This window comes from Erinaceus europaeus, chromosome 4 (genome assembly GCF_950295315.1).
Source record: "Erinaceus europaeus chromosome 4, mEriEur2.1, whole genome shotgun sequence".
In the NCBI taxonomy this organism is placed as follows: domain Eukaryota; kingdom Metazoa; phylum Chordata; class Mammalia; order Eulipotyphla; family Erinaceidae; genus Erinaceus; species Erinaceus europaeus.
This window is the reverse complement of record NC_080165.1, coordinates 23,030,010-23,055,078: the sequence shown is the minus strand read 5'-3', so window position 1 is coordinate 23,055,078 and position 25,069 is coordinate 23,030,010. Positions and strand designations below refer to the sequence as shown.

General features: G+C 46.3%; 1 protein-coding gene across 1 annotated transcript in view; it reads right to left on the bottom strand.

Moving 5' to 3' along the window:
• CACNA1I (calcium voltage-gated channel subunit alpha1 I) overlaps positions 1 to 25,069 on the bottom strand; it is a 101,082-nt gene that overhangs the window by 45,871 nt on the left and 30,142 nt on the right. Inside the window, exons 4-5 of the mRNA XM_007519388.3 lie at positions 19,629 to 19,788; positions 432 to 747 (exon numbers count right to left, since the gene is read on the bottom strand). Of these exons, the coding sequence (XP_007519450.2) occupies positions 432 to 747; positions 19,629 to 19,788 (476 nt within the window). The remainder of the gene's footprint in view (positions 1 to 431; positions 748 to 19,628; positions 19,789 to 25,069) is intronic.

Genomic DNA, 25,069 nt, shown 5'->3' with positions numbered 1-25,069 from the left:
CAGACAAACTGTTCCTCAGTACTCCCCACATGCCCCCACAGCTCCCCTGCACCCGGAGAGGGTGACCTTCCCCCCATCACTCCCCTCCTCCTGGAGTCCTGCCATGTCTGGTCAGCCCCCTCATGGGGCCTGGGGCTGCAACCCACTGGACATGTCCATCTGCCCACAGGAAACCACGGCTCAGCATAAAGTACAGCATAGCGGGTTGGTGACTCCACCGTTGAGTGATGCCCCAACTTGGTTTCTTTGAACCCCAGTTAGGTCTGCAAGAGAAGCCCTGCTGTGCCTAGTGTGCCAGGCTGCCAGACAGCTGCCAATCAGACAGGTGACCTGAGCCCAGCACAGAGTCCCACCTGTCAGGTGAGGCCACTCACTCCACCCTGTACCTGGCCCCACCTGCACCCCCAGCACCCAGGCCCCAGGGGCCCCACCTGGAAGATGACAATCCAGGCATAGCCAATATTGTCAAAGTTGATGGCGCCTTTGTGAGGGTTGGCGCTGCCCGTGCGGCACACGTTGTAGTAGCGGTTCCAGTTGACACAGAGCCCGCTGGCGTTGAGGTCCTGGCGCCCTGGCCCGAAGTCGTACACATCATCCTTGGACAGGCAGCACTCTCGACCCTGCTCCTTGAGCGGGGGGATCTCGTGGCAGCCCATGATGCCATTGTCTCCCGACAGGGAGCAAATGAAGGGCATCTCATCGTCCTCCTCAGGCTGGTAATAGGGCGGTAGAGCCACATCCCCTTGTCTGTCCATGGGGGAGGATGGACAGAGAGGACAAGAACACTGGTTACCGCCAGGAGAAGCAGAGAGGGGACAGACCAGGTGGTGTGAGAGAACTGACCCCACAGACTCTGTCACTGCCTCCAGCCCATTGCACATGCTGTCACCCTGCCTGAAACACCATTCCCCACCTCTGCACAGCCACACAATCTCCCACTACCCCACCGGGCTCAGTGTGGGTCTCTGCTTCCCAATCTAAGGAGTCTTCCCTGGGGGGGGGCCTGCCCAGGGTCAAAGAGGGCCGGCCCTGGGCCCCCTTTGGCTAGGCCGCACACCCAACACACCAACACTCTGAGGACAATGCACCCCAACTCCCCTGAGAGGCTAGTGTTCTTTTTAGGTAAAGATTGTGTCTCATCACCCCTAGTCCTTGTGCAGTTGGTCAGCACACAGTAGGTGTTCTATAACTACTTGCTGAACTATAGTCCTTTCCCTCTGTGTGACCTGGGGCAGTGGCTACCCCTCTCTGAACCTCTTCATCTGTAAAACAGAGATGAGAATTCCCTCCTGTGGGGTCAATCTGCCCTACTGCTGAGAGTGTAAACTGGTCCAACCCTTGTGGAAAACAGACTGGAGGTTTCTCAGAACACTAGAAATGGGCCTACCCTACGACACAGCCATTTCTCTCCTGTAGATTTACCCAAAGGAAACAAAAGTGCCTATCAGAAGACATCTGTGTACACCTATCTTCATAGCAGCACAATTTGTAATAGTCAAAACTTGGAAGCAACCCCGATTTCCAGTGGCAGATGAGTGGCTAAATGAAATTGTGGTATAGGAAGCCAGGCGGTAGTGCGCCTGGTTAGTACACATAGTACTAAGTACAAGGGCCTGTACAAGGATCTGGGTTCGAGCCCCCAGCTTCCCACCTGCAGGAGGGATGATTCACAAGCAGTGAAGCAGGTCTGTAGATGTCTGTCTTTCTCGCTATCTCCCCTTCCTCTCTCAATTTCTCTCTGTCCTGTCCAATAAAATGAAAAAAAAAAAAAAAAAAAAAAGGCCACCAGGAGCAGTAGATTTGTAGTGCAGGCACTGAGTCCCAGCAATAACCATGGAGGCAAAAAAAAAAAAAAATTTTGGTATAAATTCAGAGGGACATATGCACCCTTATGTTCACAGCCGCATTATTCACAATAGCCAAAGACAGGAAGCAGCCTAAATACTCATCTACAGAAGACTGGCTGAAGAAGTGATGGGGTATATATTCCACGGAACACTAGTCTGTAATCAAAAAGATGACATTGTGTGTGTCCTTTGGGGCAAAGTTGGTGAAACTAGAGGTGACTGTGCTTAGTGAAATAAGTAAAGAAATGAAAGACAGCTGGATTCGACTTCCGGAGGCGGAGCTACGAGCAGCAGATTGCTTTCTCTCCTCTCCTCTCCTCTCCTCTCCTCTCCTCTCCTCTCCTCTCCTCTCCTCTCCCGGATCAACTAGGAATACCAAAGGAGACCACCCGGACTGAAACAAGACAGGACTAGAATGACCAAAGGAACCCAGTAAATCACCCGTGAGTACAAACATGCATGGCTGGTGACAGAGAGGAGAGAGGGGCCTAAGGAGAGATTAAGTGACTGCTAACAGTTCAACAGTTTATCAGTGGAGACACCACCTCCAGTCTTCTCCACAACAAGGGTACAGCTGAAGGGAGGAGAGGACTCCCCAGAGACTCACCAAGTGCAACTCTGAGTCTCCATTGCTACTACCCTCAGAATCTGGAGCAGCAACAGGGAGGGACACCAGGGGACAGAGATCTAACTGGGAAACTCAGGAGAAGACCTATACCTCGGTGGCATAGTTGAGGGGCTGTGAAAGTCTCTTTGCATAACCACTGGACTATCTCTGCCACACCCTGCTTTATCTCTTGGTCAGGAGACAGTGATTAAGCTAAGAAACCTATTGATAGTTTAAAAGCCCTCAGGCTCCCAGAGCCTACAGGGGAAAAAAAAAAAAAAAAAAAAAAGAGACTTTTACACCACTGAGCTCCAACTCAGGGATTGAAAAAACTGTTAACTTCCACCATGGTAAACCCTTTAATTAAATTACTTAGACAAAAGTCAATCCAGGCAATAGTAATCAATAATTTGAAAAGTACTGATAAAGGGAACTCATAACATAATATATAAAATGGTTAAAACAACAAGAAAAAATATTGGAGACTCGAACCAGGACAAGAGTCCAGCTAAAAGTCCTCCAGAGGGTGAAGCACAAAACAACGAGTTCAACATCCAAACATTAGCTAAGGAAATAATAATAGGAGTGAGTAAAGAATTTTAAAAAATTGTAATCAGAAATGCAGGAACAACAAATGAGAATATGGAAGAAAATTCTAATTATCTCATGGTTATTAGAGAGCTGAAAGCTGAAATCACTGAGCTAAGAAGGCAGCTAGCTGAACAAGCTAAAACAGTATCAGAGCAGGGCAACAAAATAGATGAACTCCAGAAAGCAGTAGAGGGCAGAGAGAATAGAATCTATGAGGCTGAAAACAGAATTAGCAAGATTGAGGATGAATTAGAGACGACTAAAAAAGAAGTAAGATATCTCAAAAAGAGATTAAGAGATGCTGAAAACAAAAACAGAGTCCTATGGGATGACTTCAAAAGAAACAATATACGCATTATTGGCTTACCAGAGGAAGAAAGAGAAGGGGAGGAAGAAAGCATTCTCCAGGCCATAATAGCTAAAAATTTTTCTAGTCTAGACAACACCAAAGACATAAAGATTCAAGAAGCCCAGAGGGTCCCAAACAGAATTAACCCAGACCTAAAGACACCAAGACATGTCATACTTAGACTGGAAAGGAATAAGGATAAAGAAAGGATCCTCAAGGCTGCAAGAGAAAAACAAAGAGTCACCTACAAAAGAAAACCCATAAGATTAGCAGCAGACTTCTCCATATAAACACTACAGGCCAGAAGAGAATGGCAAGATATCTATCGAGTGCTCAATGAGAAAGGCTTTCAGCCAAGAATACTATATCCTGCTAGACTGTCATTCAGACTAGATGGAAGCATAGAGGGAAGTTCATAGCTATACAAGCACACATTAGGAAACAAGAAAAAGCACAAATAAACAGCCTGGTTGCACATCTTAAAGACCTAGAAGAAGAAGGACAAAGGAATCCTAAAGCAACCAGAAGGACAGAAATCACTAAAGTTAGGGCAGAAATAAGTAACATTGAGAATAGGAAAACCATACAAAAGATCAATGAAAGTAAATGTTGGTTCTTCGAAAGAATAAACAAAATCGACAAACCTTTAGCCAGACTCACAAAACAAAAAAGGGAGAAGACCCAAATAAATCGGATAGTAAATGAAAGAGGAGATATCACAACAGACACTGCAGAAATTCAACATATCATGCGAGGCTTCTATGAACAACTATATGCCACCAAGCTAGAGAACCTGGAAGAAATAGACGATTTCCTAGATACCTTCCAACTTCCAAAACTAAGTAAAGAGGAAGTGGATAACATGAACAGGCCCATCACAGCTAATGAAATTGAAACAGTTATCAAAAATCTTCCCAAAAATAACAGTCCTGGACCAGATGGTTTTACAAATGAATTCTACAAAACTTTCAAAGAAGAACTAATACCTCTACTTTTAAAAGACTTCCAGAAGATTGAAGACACTGGAATACTCCCTGCCAGCTTCTATGAAGCCAACATCACTTTGATACCAAAAGCAGACAGGGACACAACCAAAAAAGAAAACTACAGACCAATATCTCTTCTTCTTCTTCTAGCATTTGCCCTTCTTCCGTAGCCAGTCAACAGCGTCAGGTTGAGCCTGATGTAAAGTTTCAAGACCTCCTTTGAATCTGGAGAGGTGGCAGTCATTGACTATGTGGGTCATAGTCTGTCTGTAGCCGCAGGGGCAATTCGGGTCGTCTCTGGCTCCCCAGCGATGGAACATAGCGGCGCACCGGCCATGGCTTGTTCGATAGCGATTGAGGAGGGCCCAATCATAACGTGCTAGGTCAAAGCCGGGTTGACGCTTGCAGGGGTCTGTGATGAGGTGTTTGTTCTTTACCTCAGCTGACTGCCAACTCTGTTTCCAAGAGACTGCAACAGAGAAGTTCAGTGTAGGCGTAGGGGACCAGACTGGGTGACGAGACGTCAAGCGTTGGACAGGGTGGGCGAAGATATCCGCTTATATTGGCAGGTCCGGTCGAGCGTAGACGTGGGAAATGAACTTAGATGATGCCGCATCCCGACGAATATCCAGCGGGGCGATGTTGCTAAGAACTGGCAGCCATGGAACCGGGGTGGAACGGATGGTTCCAGAAATTATCCTCATGGAGGAATATAATTTGGAATCGACCAAGTGGACATGGGGCTACAGAACCATACTGGGGCACAGTATTCTGCAGTGGAATAGCATAATGCCAGAGATGATGATCGTAGTGTGGAAGCTCTCGCGCCCCATGAGGAGCTGGCCAGTCTTGCAATGATGTGATTCCTCGCGCCCACCTTTGCTGCAGATTTTACGAGATGTTTGTGAAATGACAGAGTGCAATCGAGAGTAACGCCAAGATAGACTGGCTGGGCTTCATGTTGGATTCTCGTACCGCCAAGCTGCAGATTAAGCTCATGGGAGGCCGAGGCATGGTGTAAATGGAAAACAGATGATACCGTTTTTGCAGTGCTAGGGATTAGTCGCCATTTTTTACAGTAATCAGATATCAGAGACATGTCTTTCGTGAGTGTTTCCTCAAGGATGTCGAACTTGGATGCCTGAGTTGCACAGCAGATGTCATCGGCATAGATGAACTTCCTTGAAGAAGTTTCTGGGAGGTCATTGATGTAAATATTAAATAGCGTAGGAGCCAGAACAGAGCCCTGGGGGAGGCCAATTGAGACAGGTCTCCATCTGCTAGACTTGTCACCCAGATGCACCCGGAATCTTCTGTTTTGGAGAAGAAACGATATAGTGTTGGCCACCCATGGAGGCAGGCATCTTGAGATCTTGACTAAGAGACCACGGTGCCAGACGGTGTCATAGGCTGCTGTGAGATCAACAAAGACAGCACCCGTCTTTAAATTCTTCTGGAATCCATTTTCAATGTAAGTTGAGAGTGCCAGGGCTTGTTCGCAGGTAGATCTTCCTGGGCGGAAACCAGCTTGGGTGGGTGATAGGAATTTCTCTGTAAGATGAGAAATACGTGACAGAAGCAGCCTCTCAAGGAATTTGTAACACACGGAGAGGAGAGAAATTGGTCTATAGCTGGCGGCCAGTGTTGGGTCTTTCTTTGGTTTCAAAACCACTATAATCTTCGCACGACGCCAAACTTTGGGCATAGACTCAGATTCCAAGATGTGGGACAGGAATGAAGCGAGCCACTTCTTTGCCGCATTAAGAATGAGTTCTGGGGTGATGTTATCATAGCCAGCGGCTGTTCCTGGTTTAACCCTCTTCAAAGCGTCTTCCAGTTCAGACAGTGTAAAGGGAGAGAGTTTTGGAGATGGACAAGATAAATGGAAGTGGGATGACCACTCATGGGAAATTTCTCTTTTCCAGACTGGGTCGATCTTAGCACGTCCAACTTGAGTTAGGTGACTGGCCACTGAGTTTGGAGATACGGGAGGATGGGAGACGGGAGGGGGTTGGCTACCGGCACCCAGTCTGTGAAGAAGCTTCCAGGCCTTCCTACTTGAGTGGGTGAAGTTCAGACTTTCCGTGAGTTGTTGCCAGCGGGCTTGGCGTGCTGCATCCAGGGAGGCAATGAGGTGGTCAGCCACATCTGGGTCGCCCGACTCATCATACTGCTTTAGTAGTTGCTCGCATTCAGCATCAAGACAAGGCGTATAGTTAGCACGTCTCCCACGAGGAATGGCTTGGGAAGCTGCTTTGAAGATGGCTTGGCGGAAGCGCCTGTAGGAATCTTCAGAGGGGATAGAGTTAATTGGAATTGCAGGAATAGATTTGTTGGTAAGATCACTGAACAGACGCCAGTTTGCTTTCCAAAAGTTCCATCTTAGTTTCTCTGAGCATAGAATCAGTGGGAGCTGCAGACCAATGTGGATGATAGCTGGGTGGTGATGACTGTGCGGGAAGATCTTGAGAACTTGTCTCATAGCGGGAAAGGCTTGGCCGTTGACTGTGCTAATCCAGCACAGGTCGGGTGATGAGTCTTTATTCCATCTAGCACTGTGAAAAGAGCCTGGCTGTTTAGGATCGTATAATAGGGAGCGGTCATTCGCTGAAGCCCAGTCGGCTAAGATAGAGCCGTCAGCACGAGTGGAGGAATATCCCCACTCTTGGTGATGACTATTAAAGTCTCCAACGTAAACCAATATCTCTGATGAACATAGATGCGAAAATATTGAACAAAATTCTAGCCAACCGGATACAGCAGTATATCAAAAAGATTGTTCATCATGACCAAGTGGGGTTTATCCCAGGCATACAAGGTTGGTTTAATATACGTAAATCAATCAATGTGATCCACCACATCAACAAAAGCAAGACCAAAAACCACATGGTCATATCAATAGATGCAGAGAAAGCCTTTGACAAAATACAAGATCACTTTATGATCAAAACACTACAAAAAATGGGAATAGATGGAAAATTCCTGAAGATAGTGGAGTCTATGTATAGCAAACCTACAGCCAACATCATACTCAATGGTGAAAAACTGGAAGCATTTCCACTCAGATCAGGTACTAGACAGGGCTGCCCACTATCACCATTACTATTCAACATAGTGTTGGAAGTTCTTGCCATAGCAATCAGGCAGGAGCAAGGAATTAAAGGCATACAGATTGGAAGAGAAGAAGTCAAACTCTCCTTATTTGCAGATGACATGATAGTATACATGGAAAAACCTAAGGAATCCAGCAAGAAGCTTTTGGAAATCATCAGGCAATACAGTAAGGTGTCAGGCTATAAAATTAACATTCAAAAGTCAGTGGCATTCCTCTATGCAAACACTAAGTTAGAAGAAATTGAAATCCAGAAATCAGTTCCTTTTTCTATAGCAACAAAAACAATAAAATATCTAGGAGTAAACCTAACCAAAGAAGTGAAAGACTTGTATACTGAAAATTATGAGTCACTACTCAAAGAAATTGAAAAAGACACAAAGAAGTGGAAAGATATTCCATGTTCATGGGTTGGAAGAATTAACATCATCAAAATGAATACATTACCCAGAGCCATCTACAAATTTAATGCTATCCCCATCAAGATTCCAAGCACATTTTTTAGGAGAATAGAACAAATGCTACAAATGTTTATCTGGAACCAGAAAAGACCTAGAATTGCCAAAACAATCCTGAGAAAAAAGAACAGAACCGGAGGCATCACACTCCCAGATCTCAAACTGTATTATAGGGCCATTGTCATCAAAACTGCTTGGTACTGGAACATGAACAGACACACTGACCAGTGGAATAGAATTGAGAACCCAAAAATGAGGCCCCACACGTATGCACATCTAATCTTTGACAAAGGGGCCCAGACTATTACATGGGGAAAGCAGAGTCTCTTCAACAAATGGTGTTGGAAACAATGGGTTGAAACATGCAGAAGAATGAAACTGAATCACTGTATTTCACCAAATACAAAAGTAAATTCCAAGTGGATCAAGGACTTGGATGTTAGACCACAAACTATCAGATACTTAGAGGAAAATATTGGCAGAACTTTTTTCCGCATAAATTTTAAAGACATCTTCAATGAAACGAATCCAATTACAAGGAAGACTAAGGCAAGTATAAACCTATGGGACTACATCAAATTAAAAAGTTTCTTCACAGCAAAAGAAACCACTACCCAAACCAAGAGACCCCTCACAGAATGGGAGAAGATCTTTGCAGGCCATACATCAGATAAGAGTTTAATAACCAACATATATAAAGAGCTTGCCAGACTCAACAACAAGACAACAAATAACCCCATCCAAAAATGGGGGGAGGACTTGGACAGAATATTCACCACAGAAGAGATCCAAAAGGCCGAGAAACACATGAAAAAATGCTCCAAGTCTCTGATTGTCAGAGAAACGCAAATCAAGACAACAATGAGATATCACTTCACTCCTGTGAGATTGTCATACATCAGAAAAGGTAACAGCAGCAAATGCTGGAGAGGGTGTGGGGTCAAAGGAACCCTCCTGCACTGCTTCAGAGAAACGCAAATCAAGACAACAATGAGATATCACTTCACTCCTGTGAGATTGTCATACATCAGAAAAGGTAACAGCAGCAAATGCTGGAGAGGGTGTGGGGTCAAAGGAACCCTCCTGCACTGCTGGTGGCAATGTCAATTGGTCCAACCTCTGTGGAGAACAGTCTGGAGAACTCTCAGAAGGCTAGAAATGGACCTACCCTATGACCCTGCAATTCCCCTCCTGGGGATATATCCTAAGGAACCCAACACATCCATCCAAAAAGATCTGTGTACACATATGTTCTTGGCAGCACAATTTGTAATAGCCAAAACCTGGAAGCAACCCAGGTGTCCAACAACAGATGAGTGGCTGAGCAAGTTGTGGTCTATATACACAATGGAATACTACTCAGCTGTAAAAAATGGTGACCTCACCGTTTTTGAAAAAATCATGTTGAGTGAAATAAGTCAGAAACAGAAGGATGAATATGGGATGATCTCACTCTCAGGCCGAAGTTGAAAAACAAGATTAGAAAAGAAAACACAAGTCAAACCTGAAATAGAATTGGAGTATTGCACCAAAGTAAAAGACTCTGGGGTGGGTGGGTGGGTGGGTGGGGAGAATACAGGTCCATGAAAGATGATGAATGACATAGTGGGGGTTGTATTGTTAAATGGGAATCTGGGGAATGTTATGTATGTACAAACTATTGTATTTACTGTTGAATGTAAAACATTAATTCCCCAATAAAGAAATAAATTATTTAAAAAAAAAAATCCAGTCCCACCTGGGATTCCTCAGAGGTGCTTCAGCAGAAGCACCAAGTGCAGGAAAGAACTAGGGACCAAAAAATATCTCCCCAAAATGTACAATATTTCTTTTTTTATTTTTTTATTATCTTTATAAAAAAAAGAAAAAGAAAGAAAGAAATGAAAGACAACTACCAGTGGTTTCACTCATATGTGGTATCTAGAGATCTGATACACATGAACTTGAAGAAAAAGAAAATAGAAGCAAGCAAACTGTTTTTAAGACTTGTGAGAACTATCTTGGTTCTCTTTGGGAGGTGAGAGGGTGGGGACACAGAACTCTGGTGGTGGGTGTGGTGTGGAGCCATACACTGTGATCTTACAATCCTGTCACATACCATTAATCACAAATAAAACATCAAATTAAAAACAATTTCAAAGGTTAAAAAAAAGGGGATATATAAACACGATGGAATACTACCCGTGTTAGACATGATGAAGTAATCTCCACCGCATCATCTTGACTAGAACCTAAAGGCATCATGTTAAATAAGACAAGCCAAAAAGAGAAGGCCCACATACTGAATGGTCTCACTTACAGGAGAGACTCAGCCAATTAGGACAGGAAGGGAGATAGCAAAGCAGAACTTGGACTGGGCACAGTGAGGCGGAGGGTTCTGGGGAAGGAGAAGGGACGGGGTGGAGAGAACCTTGGGGTTCTGGTGCTGAATGGCGCAAAAGGCCCCGCCCGGGTGGTAGGTGGGAGTGCTCTGCAGAGAACTTTCACAGGGAGATATGAAATCACACCCACGTGTCAATGACTGCACTGTAAACCATTAACTCCCCCAATGAAAGTGATAAATAAATAAATAAATAAATAAATCTTTTTTCCCCCTCCAGGCTGCTCGGTGCCTGCACTATGAATCCACAGCTCCTGGCAACCATTCTTTTCATTTTTGTTGTTGTTCTTATCGGATAGGACAGAGAGAAACTGAGATTCCTCCTGGGAGACAGAGAAAAAAACAGACACCTGCAGACCTGCTTCACCACCTACGAAGCGACCCCCCCACCCCCACCCACCCCCCGCAGGTGGGGAGCTGGGGGCTCGAACTAGGATCCTTGCATGGGTCCTTGTGCTTCGTACTATGTGCCCTGAACCCAGTATGCCACCACCCAACCCCAAAATAAATCTTTTTTTTTTTTAATGAAATCGCAAACTTAAGACTACTCCCTCACACCAATATATAAAAACAAGTTCCTTGGGGTCACAGGTGATGGCTCACCTGGTTAAGCACACATGTTATAATGCAATAAGGACCCAGTTCAAGGCCCTGGTCCCCACCTGCAGGAGGAAAGCTTTGCAAGTGGTGAAGCAGTGCTGCAGGTGTCTCTCTGTCTCTCTACCTGTCTATCTCTCTGTACACTCTCAATTTCTGGCTGTCTCTATCCAATAAAGATAATAAAAAATTGTTTTTAAGTTCCTTGAAAAGTGTTCTAAAGAAAAAAATGTAAAATACCTCATTATTGTTTTTACTGTTTTAATGGTCCACAGCAAATAATTTTTTAAAGATTTATTTTATTTTTTAATTTTTTATTTATTTATTATTGGATAGAGACAGAGATAAATCAAGAAGGGAGAGAGGGAGAGAGATAGAGACACCTACAGCCCTGTTTCACTACTCGTGAAGCTTTTCCCCTGCAGGTGGGGACCAGGGACTTGAACCCAGGTCCTTGTACTGTAACATGGTCACTCAATCAGGTGCGCCACCACTCAGCCCCTCAAATAATATTTTTGAATACATCAGGTACAGCAAAACATAGATTTTTAAACTTCTGGTGTATTAGAAAGCATAAATGTAAGAAACACAACCACAAAAACATTACAAGAAAAATATAGGATTTTTAAAATATTTATTTATTTATTTATTCCCTTTTGCTGCCCTTGTTGTTTTATTGCTATAGTTATTATTGTTGTTGTTGTTGATGTCATCATTGTTGGATAGGACAGAGAGAAATGGAGAGAGGAAGGGAAGACAGAGAGGAGGAGAGAAAGATAGACACCTGCAGACCTGCTTCACTGCCTGTGAAGTGAGTCCCCTGCAGGTAGGGAGCTGGGGGCTCAAATCAGTACCCTTACGCCACTCCTTGCACTTCGTGCCATGTGTGCTTAACCCGCTGCTCTACCGCCCGACTCCCAATATAGGATATTTTTGTTAATTCAGCATAGGTAAGGCCTTTCTAGATAAGACACAAAATCCGAATTCTGTACAGAAAAAGCTTAGCAAGACTGACTACATCCAAATGTAACATTTCTGTGAGACAAAAGAAAGCATATAAAGAAGACAAGCAACAAATTGGTATAAAGCAGATATATGCAAATTTATGTAAAGGACCATATAACATGGTTTTGCTTGTTTGCATACCACATGGTCTCTGTCTTAATCATGCAATTCCACCATTGTGGCAATAAAATTTTAATAGCAAACAGGTAAACAAATGGACATGTCTGTGTTCCGATAAAACTTTATTGACAAGGACCAAGAAGTGGCAAAGTATGTACCTTGTATTATTGAGTCCCTAAGTTAGATTCCCAGCACCACACTGGAAAGAAAGAAAGAAAGAAAGAAAGAAAGAAAGAAAGAAAGAAAGAAAGAAAGAAAGGAAGGAAGGAAGGAAGGAAGGAAGGGAGAGAGAGAGAGAGAGAAAGAAAGAAAGAAAGAAAGAAAGAAAGAAAGAAAGAAAGAAAGAAAGAAAGAAAAAAGGAAGGAAGGAAGGAAGGAAGGAAGGTGTCGTATGCTTTACATTGGTTTGTTCTAGCCCTCCCCCGCCAAGAGAATTGGATGAGTCCTGTTAATTTCGTGGGCCTGCTTGGCCCCGCCCCAAGGAACCCGGAGAGAGGGTTCCTGAGTTCGAGAGTGACAGAGTTCTTGAGTTCCTGAGTCCGAGAGTTCCTGAGTTCCTGAGTTCGAGAGTTTCAGGGTTACAGAGTAAGAGAGAGAGTTCCAGTGTGCCAGAGTTTCAGAGGGCTCTCAAGTACGAGAGTTCCAGAGTGCCAGAGTTGGAGAGTTCGAGAGTTCAAGAGTAAGAGGGAGTGCTTGTGCCGCTGCAAAGAGACAGCAGAGTTCTGTTTGGTGATTAGTTTGTCTTAGTTTATGAATCATTGTTCCTGAATAAAGAAATACAGCTTCCCTGCCCAGCCGTTTGTCTCTGGTCGTCTCAGTTACCCGCCAGTGAAGCTAGACCGGCAGGCAAGAGCCGTCCGGAAAATTTTAACAACAAATGGCACCCACGTGGACCTGACCTGCGCATCTCTCAGATAAGTAAAGACAATTTGGCTACCTATGCACTATGGCCTTCTCTTCTGCTTGTGAAGAGATCTCCAAAGGCCTCTGCTCTTTCTTCACGAGACTGTTTTGCTGTTTCTGGAACGTTTATCTCTGGACCACTCTGTGGTTTCCACTCGCTCTGGCGAACTCAGAACAGCCAGCGGGAAGAGCCAGCGGGCGGGAGGAGAGGCGCGGAGCTGCCGTTTCCACCTGGTTAAACAGCCAGCCATCCGGCTGCGCCCAGACAACCCCGCGCACCGCGCCCGCAGCCCCGCAGCCCCGCAGCCCACAGGAGGCCTACGCCAGCACACAAGAGCCCCTGGAGCCCAAAGCCAACACGCAAGAGCCCGAGGACAGCCCACAGGAGCCGGCTCTCCACCGCATGGCGCAGGGCACTGGACGCGTGATCCCTCCATGCTGCTCGGCCACTGCGAACAGAGCAGTAGACATGGCAGGGCCATGGGGCAGGGCCGTGGCGGCCTATCATGGCCGCCACCCCTGGGAACCTAGGCCCACGCCTTCTGCAAAGCTGGCCTGCCTGCCCTCTTTCTATGAATTCTGGAACCATCCCGGGCCTCCCGGACCCCCGGGCTCCCTGCCGAAACTGGACACACGAGATCTCCAGCCGCCGGTCCGGTCTGAAGATAGACAAGCTGGAGTACGCAGAGATTTGTGCAGAGATCGCAACCTGCAATTCCTAGGAGTGGAGCTGCGCGGGAAGCCACCTCCGGATGGTGAACCCCCCCCCCCCAACAACTAAGACAGTACAGACTTAAATTCGTGTTTAAAATGACATGTCTTCATAACAAAGGTGTCTCTCCTTGTGTATTAATGACCATGTTTATGTGTATGTTTAAAGTTTGGTAAACAGTAGCTTTAAGGCTAAATTCTTACTAGTCAAAGTTAAATGAAAAAGGTTTTCAATATAATTCTCATAAAGATAAAATTAACTTACATTTAAAGTCTAAGGTAAAAATTAGTTAACAATCAATATATTTTAACTAAGTTGGTCTAAACAAAAGGTTAAATAGACTTGTTGATATGTAAAACACTACCTTCTCTATTAGAAATGGTAGATCGCACAATGGCTATGCTAATTATTCTCATGCCTGAGGTTTCCTCTCCAGCCCACACCTAGGGTGTGTCTCCATCTTGAATGGGTGTAACAAAAGGTTAAAAGACGTTGTTGATATGTAAAAGTCTCAAATTCCTTCTCTATTAGAAACTTTGGATCGTGCAGTAGATATGCTAATAACAAGTTTTGTTTCATAGTAACTAAGTTGCAGCCAGCTGCCTGTGGGACTCTAGGCCATTCCCCGCCCCCATGCAAATGCCCGTCGAGGCAAGTAGCCCCCCAGAGGCAAGAAATGGTTTTTTTTCAGATATGGCCCCCTCAGGCCTTCCCTTGGCAACATGCTGGTTTTTGTTATATGTTTCTGTTCACCCCACACCCTTGATACTATAGTCATTTAGTTAAAAAGAAAAGGGGGAATTGTCGTATGCTTTACATTGGTTTGTTCTAGCCCTCCCCCGCCAAGAGAATTGGATGAGTCCTGTTAATTTCGAGGGCCTGCTTGGCCCCGCCCCAAGGAACCCGGAGAGAGGGTTCCTGAGTTCGAGAGTGACAGAGTTCTTGAGTTCCTGAGTCCGAGAGTTCCTGAGTTCCTGAGTTAGACAGAGTTCCTGAGTTCCTGAGTTCGAGAGTTTCAGGGTTACAGAGTAAGAGAGAGTTCCAGTGTGCCAGAGTTTCAGAGGGCTCTCAAGTACGAGAGTTCCAGAGTGCCAGAGTTGGAGAGTTCGAGAGTTCAAGAGTAAGAGGGAGTGCTTGTGCCACTGCAAAGAGACAGCAGAGTTCTGTTTGGTGATTAGTTTGTCTTAGTTTATGAATCATTGTTCCTGAATAAAGAGATACAGCTTCCCTGCCCAGCCGTTTGTCTCTGGTCGTCTCAGTTACCCGCCAGTGAAGCTAGACCGGCCGGCAAGAGCCGTCCGGAAAATTTTAACAACAGGAAGGAAAGGAAGGAAGGAAGGGCGAGCGAGAAAGAGAGAAAGAAAGAGAGAAAGAGGGGAGTTGGGCGGTAGCGGAGCAGGTTAAGCGCAGCGGGTTAAGCTCATGTGGCACAAAGCGCAAGGACCAGAGTAAGGATCCCGGTTCGAGACCCCGGCTCCTGACCTGCAGGGGAGTCGCTTCATAGGGGGTGAAGCAGGTCTGCGGGTGTCTGTCTTTCTCTCCTCCTCTTTGTCTTCCCCTCCTCTCTCCATTCTCTCTGTCCTATCCAACAACGAAGACATTAATAACTACAACAATAAAACAACAAGGGCAACAAAAGGGAATAAAGAGAGAAAGAAAGAAAGAAAGGAAGAGAGACAAAAGTAGCCAGAGCATTGTAAGTGACAAAGACGGCCTTTGATCTCTCCTTTAAAAAAATTATATATAGTATATAATTATATATAAAATAATTATATATAAATATATAATCTATATAATTTTATATATTATATATTTATATATAATTATGTATTACATATCTCCAGCATTTTCAGTCTTGTGGGATAAAGTATCTATATTATTTATAGCATATTAAACAAATAAAAGATAACCAAAGAATATTAAAATATCCTGTAACTTATTAAGAAAAAGAAAATTTACTAAGGAGAAAAAAGGATGGAAGATGAGAACAGAAAATGCACAGAAAAAATAAATGACCAAAGGACAAGAAGAGACTCTTACCTGACTGAAAGCAGGAGAGAGCACAGAGAAGCAAGAAGACCATTTCAGACGCATCCAAACAAACAGCCGGCTCTCCAGGACTGGCTGTGCTGAGCGCAGTGCACATCAGACAGAGTGCCGGCACACGCTATTTGTCCGTAGGCGTCTAAGCTGGCGTGACCATTGTAGAGAGCGATTTGCAACCATCCAAACCAAATACATATAGTCACCTGGCTTAACAATGGCACCCCTACAATCCACAGGAACCAGGATGCTCTTATAAATCAGTGACATTGAGACAATTAACAACCATTCAAAAAGAATAAAAGTTTGTGTGTGGGGGGGGGATGCTGGCAAAATAGCTCACTTGGGAGAATGCCTGCATGCGACCCAGACTCAAGGCCAGTCCCCACGACACCAGGAGGAGCTCCAGTGCTGTAGCATAGTGTCTTTCCTGCTCTCTGTGTCTATGTCTTTCTATCTGAAAAAGTCAACCCAGAGCAGTGAAGTCCTGAGGACAACTAAATAAATATCTATCTTTTGTGGAGCTGGGTGATGGTGTGCCTGGTTGAGCACACAACTTACCATGCACAGGAATCTGGGTTCAAGCTCCCAGTTCCTATCTGCAGGGGGGAAGTTTCACAAGCAGTGAAGCAGTGCTGAGGTGTCTCTCTCCTTCTCTCTCCTCCTTTCCTCTCAATTCCTCTCTGTCCTATCAAATAAAGGAAAGAAAGAGAGAGGGAAGGAGGGAGGAAGGAAGGGAGGGAGGGAGAAGAAGGGAGGGAAGAGAAGGGGAGTGGGGAGGGGGAAGAGGCAAGGGGGGAGGGGAGGCCAGGCCAGGCTGCCAGGAGTTTTGGATTTGCTATGTAGGCACCAAGCCCCAGCAATAACACTGGTGACATTTATAAAAATAAATAACTGCGTGTGTGTGTGTGTGTGTGTGTGTGTGTGTGTGTGTGTGTGTGTGTATGTGTGTAGGGTCTCACTCCTACATAACTTCACTGCTCTGGGCCACTTCTTTAATTCAGAAAGAGAGACTCCACATGACCAGCACATCCTCTGCTGCCACAGCACCTGCACTCCCAGCGGTAGAGCTGACCCAAACCAAACCGAGGCCACGTCTGTGGCCAGGCACGTGTCCCACTGGGTGACCTACCTCTTCAGTCCAAGAATAAATCTTGGCTCAATCATTCCATACTAAAACTCATCAGAGACGGAATAGAAAGCTAAATGTGAAGGATAAAACAACAACAGCAACAAAGCTTCTAAAAGAATACATTAGAAAGTATTTTCATGGGAGTCGGGCTGTAGCGCAGCGGGTTAAGCGCAGGTGGCGCAAAGCACAAGGACCGGAATAAGGATCCCATTTCGAACCCTGGCTCCCCACCTGCAGGGGAGTGGCTTCACAGGCAGTGAAGCAGGTCTGCAGGTGTCTATCTTTCTCTCCCCCTCTCTGTCTTCCGCATCTCTCTCCGTTTCTCTCTGTCCTATCCAACAATGACGACAACAACAATAATAACTACAACAATAAAACAACAAGGGCAACAAAAGGGAATAAATAAATAAAATAAAATATTAAAAAAAAAAAGTATTTTCATGCCCTGAGGTTAGAAGATTTCTTAGATTGGATACAAAAAGTGATACTAAAAGATGACTGATAAACTAGACTTCATTACAACTAACAGCTTCTGTTCCCTGGATGACACCATGGAGGCAGGGGAACAGAAAGCTCAGGTTACAGTAAAATATCAGGATCTGCAATATACACGCTGACCCCCACCCCCACCCCCGGAATAACCCAAAAGCAGCACTACAAATTGATAAGAAGGAAAAACAGCCTGATTTTGAATGGTCATAACAGACACTTGACAATATATAAATAGCTGCTAAGCATACGGAGGCATGCCTATCATTGGAAAGATGCAAATGAGAGCCAAGGTAAGACACTGTCGCACTTTCACTAGATGACTTAAAATTGAAAGACTTGACAGTACCAAACATTGCCCATAATGTGGGGCAACTCATGCTTTGCTAGTGGACTTTAAAAAAAAAAAAAAAACTATATATACATTTAATTAATAATATATTATATAATAATATATATTTTATAAGTATTATATATATTATATAAATATATATAGGGGCAGGAAGAGAGGCAATAATGGAGTAAAAGAGTCCAAGGCCCCAAAGCTTCCCTCAGTGCAGTGGAGGCTAGACTTGAACTTGGGTCATGCACATGACAAAGCAGCACACTAACCAAGTGAGCTATTTCATCAGCTCTGCTAGAGAACACTTAATTCAACAATTTTTGGAAAACCTATGTTTAGGAAAACCTAAACATATGTCCAGGCCAAACCCAGAAATTCCACTACTAAGAATTTACCCAACAGAAAAATGTTTACATCCACCCAAATATGTGCACAAGAATATTCATAAATTATAAAAGTTCAGACATGAGGAAAAACCTGTAACATCAGCAGAATGAAAACATAAGTAGTGGTAATCTTACTCAGGAGGTAATCACTACAATGAACAAGCAAGAACCACTGAAACAGGCCACAACTTGGATGAATCTTGGCTGTAATAGACCAAGCCAAAGACATAGACACAGAAGATATCATTCTGTGTGATTGCACTCAAAGAAACCTCAAAAGCAGGCAAACTAAGTGGACTGTGGAAAAGATCAGAAGAAGGTGGCAGTGAATACAAGTGGCGGACTGGGGAGTCGGACGGTAGCGCAGCCGGTTAAGTGCACGTGGCGCAAAGCACAAGAACCAGTGTAAGGATCCCAGTTCGAGTCCCCAGCTCCCCACCTGCAGGGGACTTGCTTCACAAGCAGTGAAGCAGTGAAGCAGGTCTGCAGGTGTCTGTCTTTCTCTCCCCCTCTCTATTTTCCCTTCCTCTCTCCATTTCTCTCTGTCCTATCCAATGATGATGACATCAATAACAACAACAATAATAACTACAACAACAATTAAAAAAAAAGGGGGGTGGACTGGAACTTTCTAGGCTGCTGTAAATTTCTCTGGCGAAATTTCATTAAACTCAACAATTGTGCCCACTACTAAGTGTAACTGACGCTTAACCAAAAAAGTTGGAAAATGTACCTACCCTTTGACTTGTAATTTTTGAGTCATGTCATTGACCACAGAACACTCCCTGCAGCCTTAGCATGTGAGAGCAAACACTTGGAAACTTCTAAAGGCCTACTGGTCCAATCTGACTAGAAGACTGCCAGTTCACCAGGACAGTAAGAAGCACTAGCGTGAGAACATGCACAAGACAGACGCACTGCTAAAGCAATTCTCAGAGCTGAAACGCTGTCCAGAGTGTGAACAGCTGTGTGTATGTACACAGCAGTGCTAAGCAGAGCTTGGGAGAAGTAACTAAACCTTTGCAGAGGACACCAGACTGGGCTCAGATGCCAGGCCCTGACACTTCTGGTACCCGGGTTCCAACATGCTTGCCGGCTGTGCTCCTGCAATACCCTTAAGCTGACATTTGGGGTCTCCCCAAGGGCATATGTGCCTGAAAGGATGCTGTGAGTACACTCATTGGGGAACAGCTGCCACAGGCTCTGGAGGCAGGGGAATTGGGTTCTGACTCTAGCTCTGCCTTTACCAAGGCGTGGGTCCTGGGGCAAGGTTCTGCTCGCAGCCCCCGTTTCCGGTCTCCAAGGTCTGTCTCCAGGGGAACCAGAAGTGGAGCACCACTTTCACCTCATCCTTCATATCACAGTGCTTCCTCATTGCAAAGGTCTGTCGAGAGGTCAGAGGTATCCTGTGCTCATCTGAGGACCTAAGACACCGCCCACTCGCACGCCTACCTCCCTTATCTCTGAACCAGTGGGAAGTAGGACTGCAGCCAGACACTCAATGGGGAGATCGCTTACGCCCTAGATGGGCATCTCTGCTGCCCTTGAGCTGCCGGGGCTGAACTCACATGGTGAAGTTCTCCTCCAGGAAGCAGCGGTTCCGCAGCAAGCCTGCCCAGAGCTGCACACCGATGATGCCAAAGATGAAGAAGACAAAGAAGCAGAGCAGGAGGACGTTCCCCAGCATGGGCAGCGTATCCAGGAGCAGATTCACCAGGATCCGCATACCTGAGAGAACAGAAGGGCAAAGGGGTGGTCAGATAGAAAGCAGAAATACCAGAGAGAAGAGAGGAAGAACAGAGCTAGAGAACAGGGGCCGGGGATGATGCAGGAAGACGTAAGACCACTTGGGCTGAGGCTTCTCACTTCTTCAAGCCTGTTCAGCAGGCCCTGTCAGGTCGACCTTCTCCTTGGTGTCCACCCCTCCACCCAGACACATGGAAATGGCTCTGGGCCCTGGTGCAGTTACAGAATAATATGGCTGAATGAGCAGGCATTCGTGGAACACCTTTCATGTGCCAAGCAGTCATTTGGGCAATGCAGATAGCCTCTCCTTTAGACTTCACAATGTCTCCACTAGTGCTACCCTTATTTTATTGATGGGAAAACTGGAAGTTCAGAGAATGGAAGCTACTGGCTCAAGTTCACCTAGAAAGCATCAAAGTCCTGACACCACATCTGGCAGTCTTCCCACAGCACTCAAGGACCTGGAAGCCTAGAACCAAGGCTGGTTCATCTTATTCTGCCCAGCACCCACAAAGGATGGACACATAGGAGCCTAATGAATGTGTTGTAAATGCCTTTTATCTGCAGGGCAGTAGCTAGTCCTTTGGGCATACCAGGACACACCAGTGCCAGGCAGAGGCACCTTTCTGGCCCACCCCACTGAATGATCAAATGCAGAAGAGGTCCCTAGGTCATGGCAGAATACCCTTGTCCAGTGAGGGGTTGAGCTCTGGCCTGATGGCAGAAAAGACTTTCTCCTTTCCTGGTAAAAAAAAAAAAAAAAAAAAAAAAACCCTTAACTTCAAGAAGGACCAGGTGAGTCTTGAGATAGTCTGGGGAGATAGCTCCTCCCAGTGGAGTACACACTTTATCTTGCATGAGAGCTCAAGTTCGAACCCCAGCCACCACATGGAAGCACCTGCACAGGGGAAACTTCATGAAGAGTGGAACAATGTTATAGTGTCTCTCCTTTCTCTGTCTTTCTCTCCCTGTCTCTCATCCTATCTAAAAAAATAATAATAACAATACTCTTCCAGAAGCCCTAGTGGAAATTCTAGTGGAAATAATAATTTTTTTTAAAAAACTAGGGGCAAGAGAGTTCACCTGGTAGAGTAGGTGTTTTGTAATATGTGCACTCTAGAAGTGCCTCCGCCTGGCCCTGAGCACATGTTTTGCTATGTATGAGGTCCTGGGTTCAAGTTCATGCTCCACATAGGAGCACCATCAACGGCACCAGGAAAACTCCATAGGTGGTGAAGCAGTGCTATGGGGTCTCTTCTCTATGTGTCCATCCCTCTCCCCACCCCCCCATCCCCACCCCTGAATAGTAAAGAATAAAAGTTGGGCCAGGGAGACTGTTCAATAGCATTGCACATGCTCAAGACCCTGGATTGATTGCTGAGTGCCACATTAAAAAAAAAAAAAAAAAAAAAGCAGGAAAGCAGGTGTGAGCTTCAATGAACCAGTCAAGCCAAATGAGAAAGTGGGCAGATGAAAGTACACACAGGAGACTTCATAAAAGGTAATGGGTTGACCTGAGGGGAGCTCCAGGTAGGCATCAGAAGGGAAACACATCCTGGGGCAGGAGGTGGCTGACACCCTGAAATCTGACAAGCAGGGAGAAGTCTATGGAAAGCACCCAGCCTCTACTTTTGAGAAACTAGCTTCAAATACCTTCACTAGTCTGTGGGACCTGGGGGAGGGGTGTCTTGAGTCAGTCCCCTTCCCCTCAGCAAAAGGGTCCAAGAAAACAGCTGTGACCTTTCAAAGGTTCCCCAGCTCAGGGGCCATACCCAACCCCCAATAAATCATGGGGGACCTAACCCACAGGAAAAATGAAGAACCAAGCTCAGTTTCCACCACCACACACACACACCTTCACATCTGCCCCCCCCCCATCCTTCCCCTGCCCTCCTGCATGGCTGACCCATGTTTACCCCACTCTCCTTGCAAGTTCAGTTCCCCTGGCCATGAAATCAGCATGTCTCCCCCAGTTTGAATAATAATGTCCGTGCTTGACTTCAGTAACTGCTTGAGAGTCCCCTAGTCCCTCCTGGCTTCACACAAAGACCCAGCCACCACGAGCCACCACGAGCCACACAAAGACCCAGCCACCACGAGCCACCACGAGCCACCACAAGCCACGTTCTCTCCACCCCCCGCACCCCCCCCCCACCCCCCATGGAACAACCTCGAGAGTGCAAGCCCCTGGCAGGGACTGAGGCTAACTCTGGTTTGGCCCAGTCCTTTGCAAAGCAACGCCAAGTCCTCACACCAGTCTGTGTTCTGATAGGCTGATATGGAGATCACAAGACTAGAGTCCAGCCAATCAGTACATCCCATCCCTCTGGCGCTAGGGATTGGTGCAGGATGGTTATGTGATCCCCATCAGGACCAATGAGAATCAGCCCTGAGACTTGTGCTGAATCTTCAGGAACAAGAGTTCTCTTTTTAATGGAGATTGCAAGCTGGCCGAGGGGATCAGCCTGGAGCTTTGTGGGCAATGCCTGTGTGAGCTGGAAGTCAGCTCAGGGAAAGCAGAGTCTAGGGTAAAGAGTGGAATGACTCCTAACAACAGCTACTCTCTATTTGGGTTATCGAAAAAGTCAAGATATATTTTGCATAGAAAACTACATCACAGAGTTCATCTCATAGAACACGAATCTGGCCATGTGATCAATATGTATGGGAACCTTTGGGGTCACTGAAGCTAAGGGTTGTGGACCAGGAACAGGGAGTTGGTCCCTAGAGAGACAAGTGATCCCTGAACTTTGTGAAACTACTATGAAATATGCAGGTGAGATGCTGTTAACTTTTCTAGGGAGAAGGTCCATGCAATAGCTGTAGCCCCAAACAGGACCAAGAGATGGTATGTCACAACATCTCTCAAGATCCTGTGTCCGGGGCCAGGCAGTGGCGCACCGGATTAAGCGCTCACATCACAACGTGCAAAGACCCAGGTTCAAGCCCCTGGTCCCCACCTGCAAGGGGAAAGCTTTAAAAGCTTTGAGGGTCGTGAAGCATGGCTGAAGATGTCTCCGTCTCTCTCCTATCTCCTCCTTGCATCTCAATTTCTCTGTCTCTATACAAGAATAAATAAATTTTTTTTTTTTTAAAAAAAGTATCTTGTGTCCACCTTCTCCACCTTCCTTTCTTTCTCCTCCCCCCCAGCCCATCCCTCTCTCCAGTCTACACCCAATGCTAAGGATACCAAATGACTTAAAGTATCCTAAACACTACATGGTATTTCACACTTGCATGCTTTTTACTCATTTTGTTCTCTCTGCAACACCCTTCCACCTCCTTGTACCTGGCAAACCACCAGTTACAGGTAAAGCTCTCTTTTCTTCCTGTGTGAAGACTGTCCATGCCCTTTCTCACTCCATTCGAAGATAGAATTCATGTCTCTCCCCCACCCCCACTCTGCATTTTCTTGGCACCTCCAACTTAGACTATACTGCCATGTACAGTTGTGTGAGTGACACACTGAACAACCTTGGAGTCTGCATTCACACTGACATCTATCTAGTCTTCTTCAAGCTCTAGTGTACAGTTAACTGTCTAACCTCCTAGTTCTTCCACTGGACTGTAAGCTCCCAGAAACAGGGCCTGTGTCTGAGTCATATCAGTGTTCCCAGAACCCAGCAGATACTGGCCCAGGAGAGAGGCCTGGTCAGCATGTGTTGAATGACTGCAAGTGAATGAATGATGTGATAAGCCATGGGGAGAGAGTGGGAGGTTGACAAGAAGAGACTGGAAGGATGGTGGAGAGGAAAACAGTGGTCCCCCTCAGATCTGGATGTATTCCAGGGGTGTCATTGGGGTGGTTATTAACAAGGGTAATTATTTGGGAATGCATCACCAGCTCCATGAGGAGTGATCTCCAATCAATAATTAATTCCCACCCTCATCCTCCTTCCCCATAAAACTAGGTCAGCCTCCTCCTTGGGAAAGATGGTGGGGCTCCCTTGCCAGCTGCTGCCTCTAGCTGAGAGTAGGCCCGGCTGAGTGAGGGCTTAGTATCCCCCCTCCCATGAGGGAGTCAAGGGTGTGGGGAGAAGGGAGGCCAGAAAACAGAATGAGTGCCTCCTTATCATCCAAATGCTAAGTCAGTCACGCCCTCTGGGTGTCCTAGCATTCATTCCCCCACTCACTCATTCATCAAACATTTATAAATCCTGCTATGTGCCAGGCACAGTGATGGGCTTGTGGGGAACCTTACTCTGCAACCTTCAGAGCCTGCAGCCTGGCACTGGGGACCACGGGGGCACAGCACTGAGAAAAAGAATGGGGAATGGGGGCACACTGGGCGCTTCCTGGAGGGGTCAGCACTGGCACTGAGCTTGAACCCCCCAGGCAGAGCTGTGACCCTTGGGGGACATGCTTGAGAGAGAGTTTCAAGGCAGGTACCTAGCACTTTCTGACTGACAGGGAGGCCCATGCACGGACTCCTGAGCAGGCAGAGTCCTTGACAGGCTTTGGGCTCTTGGTGGGAAAGGGCAGCCCTGGAGGAAGCAGCAGGGCAGGCCAGGAGGGCGGCTGCTGTGAGAAGCGATTGGATCACAAATGCCTGGAGGAGGCTGCACAGCACAAGCCCAGCCTGGCTGTTCAGTGGCTGCTCCCTGGGGCCCAGCCTTTGTTGCTCAATTAATTACATTTCCCTTGTTCTCCAGGATATTGAAATTCTGAAAGGCTCCTGAAAACCTGCCCGGCTGCTTCCCTGAATGGCAGCCCAGGGCCCTCTCCCCGCCTGCTTCCTTCCACAACCCAGCCAGGCCCCAGATCACTTCACCACCACCTCCCTGGGGCCGAGGGACTCCCAGGCCCTCAAAGCCGATGCTTAATTAGCTAATCAGGGACTCAGAACAAGTTCACTGCTTCCATGCCAGGGAGAGGGGGCCGCAGGATTAGGGAGTCAGGGAGGACCCCAAGAGACCCTGGCTAATCCTCTTTTCATGCCCACAGTCAAGTAATTAGCCAGGGCAAAATGACAGTTCCACTGTGCCTTAGGTTCCCCTGGCACTAGGCATAGGAAGTGGAGGCAGAACAGAGACAGGGAAGGAAACCAAGAAAGATACTGCCTTCAGGACCTGTCACCGCCCGGACTCCAGACCCTCCTTTCTGCTCATCTCCTTCCACATACATCCCCCCAGCCAAACCCTCCTCCTCCTCCAGGAAGTCTTCTTGGATTCCTACCTCCAGACAATCATGAAGCCCTCCTGCCTCCCTCCCCTCACCACTCCCTACCTGCTACTCCTCTCTCAGGAACAGCCTTCCTGGTTCT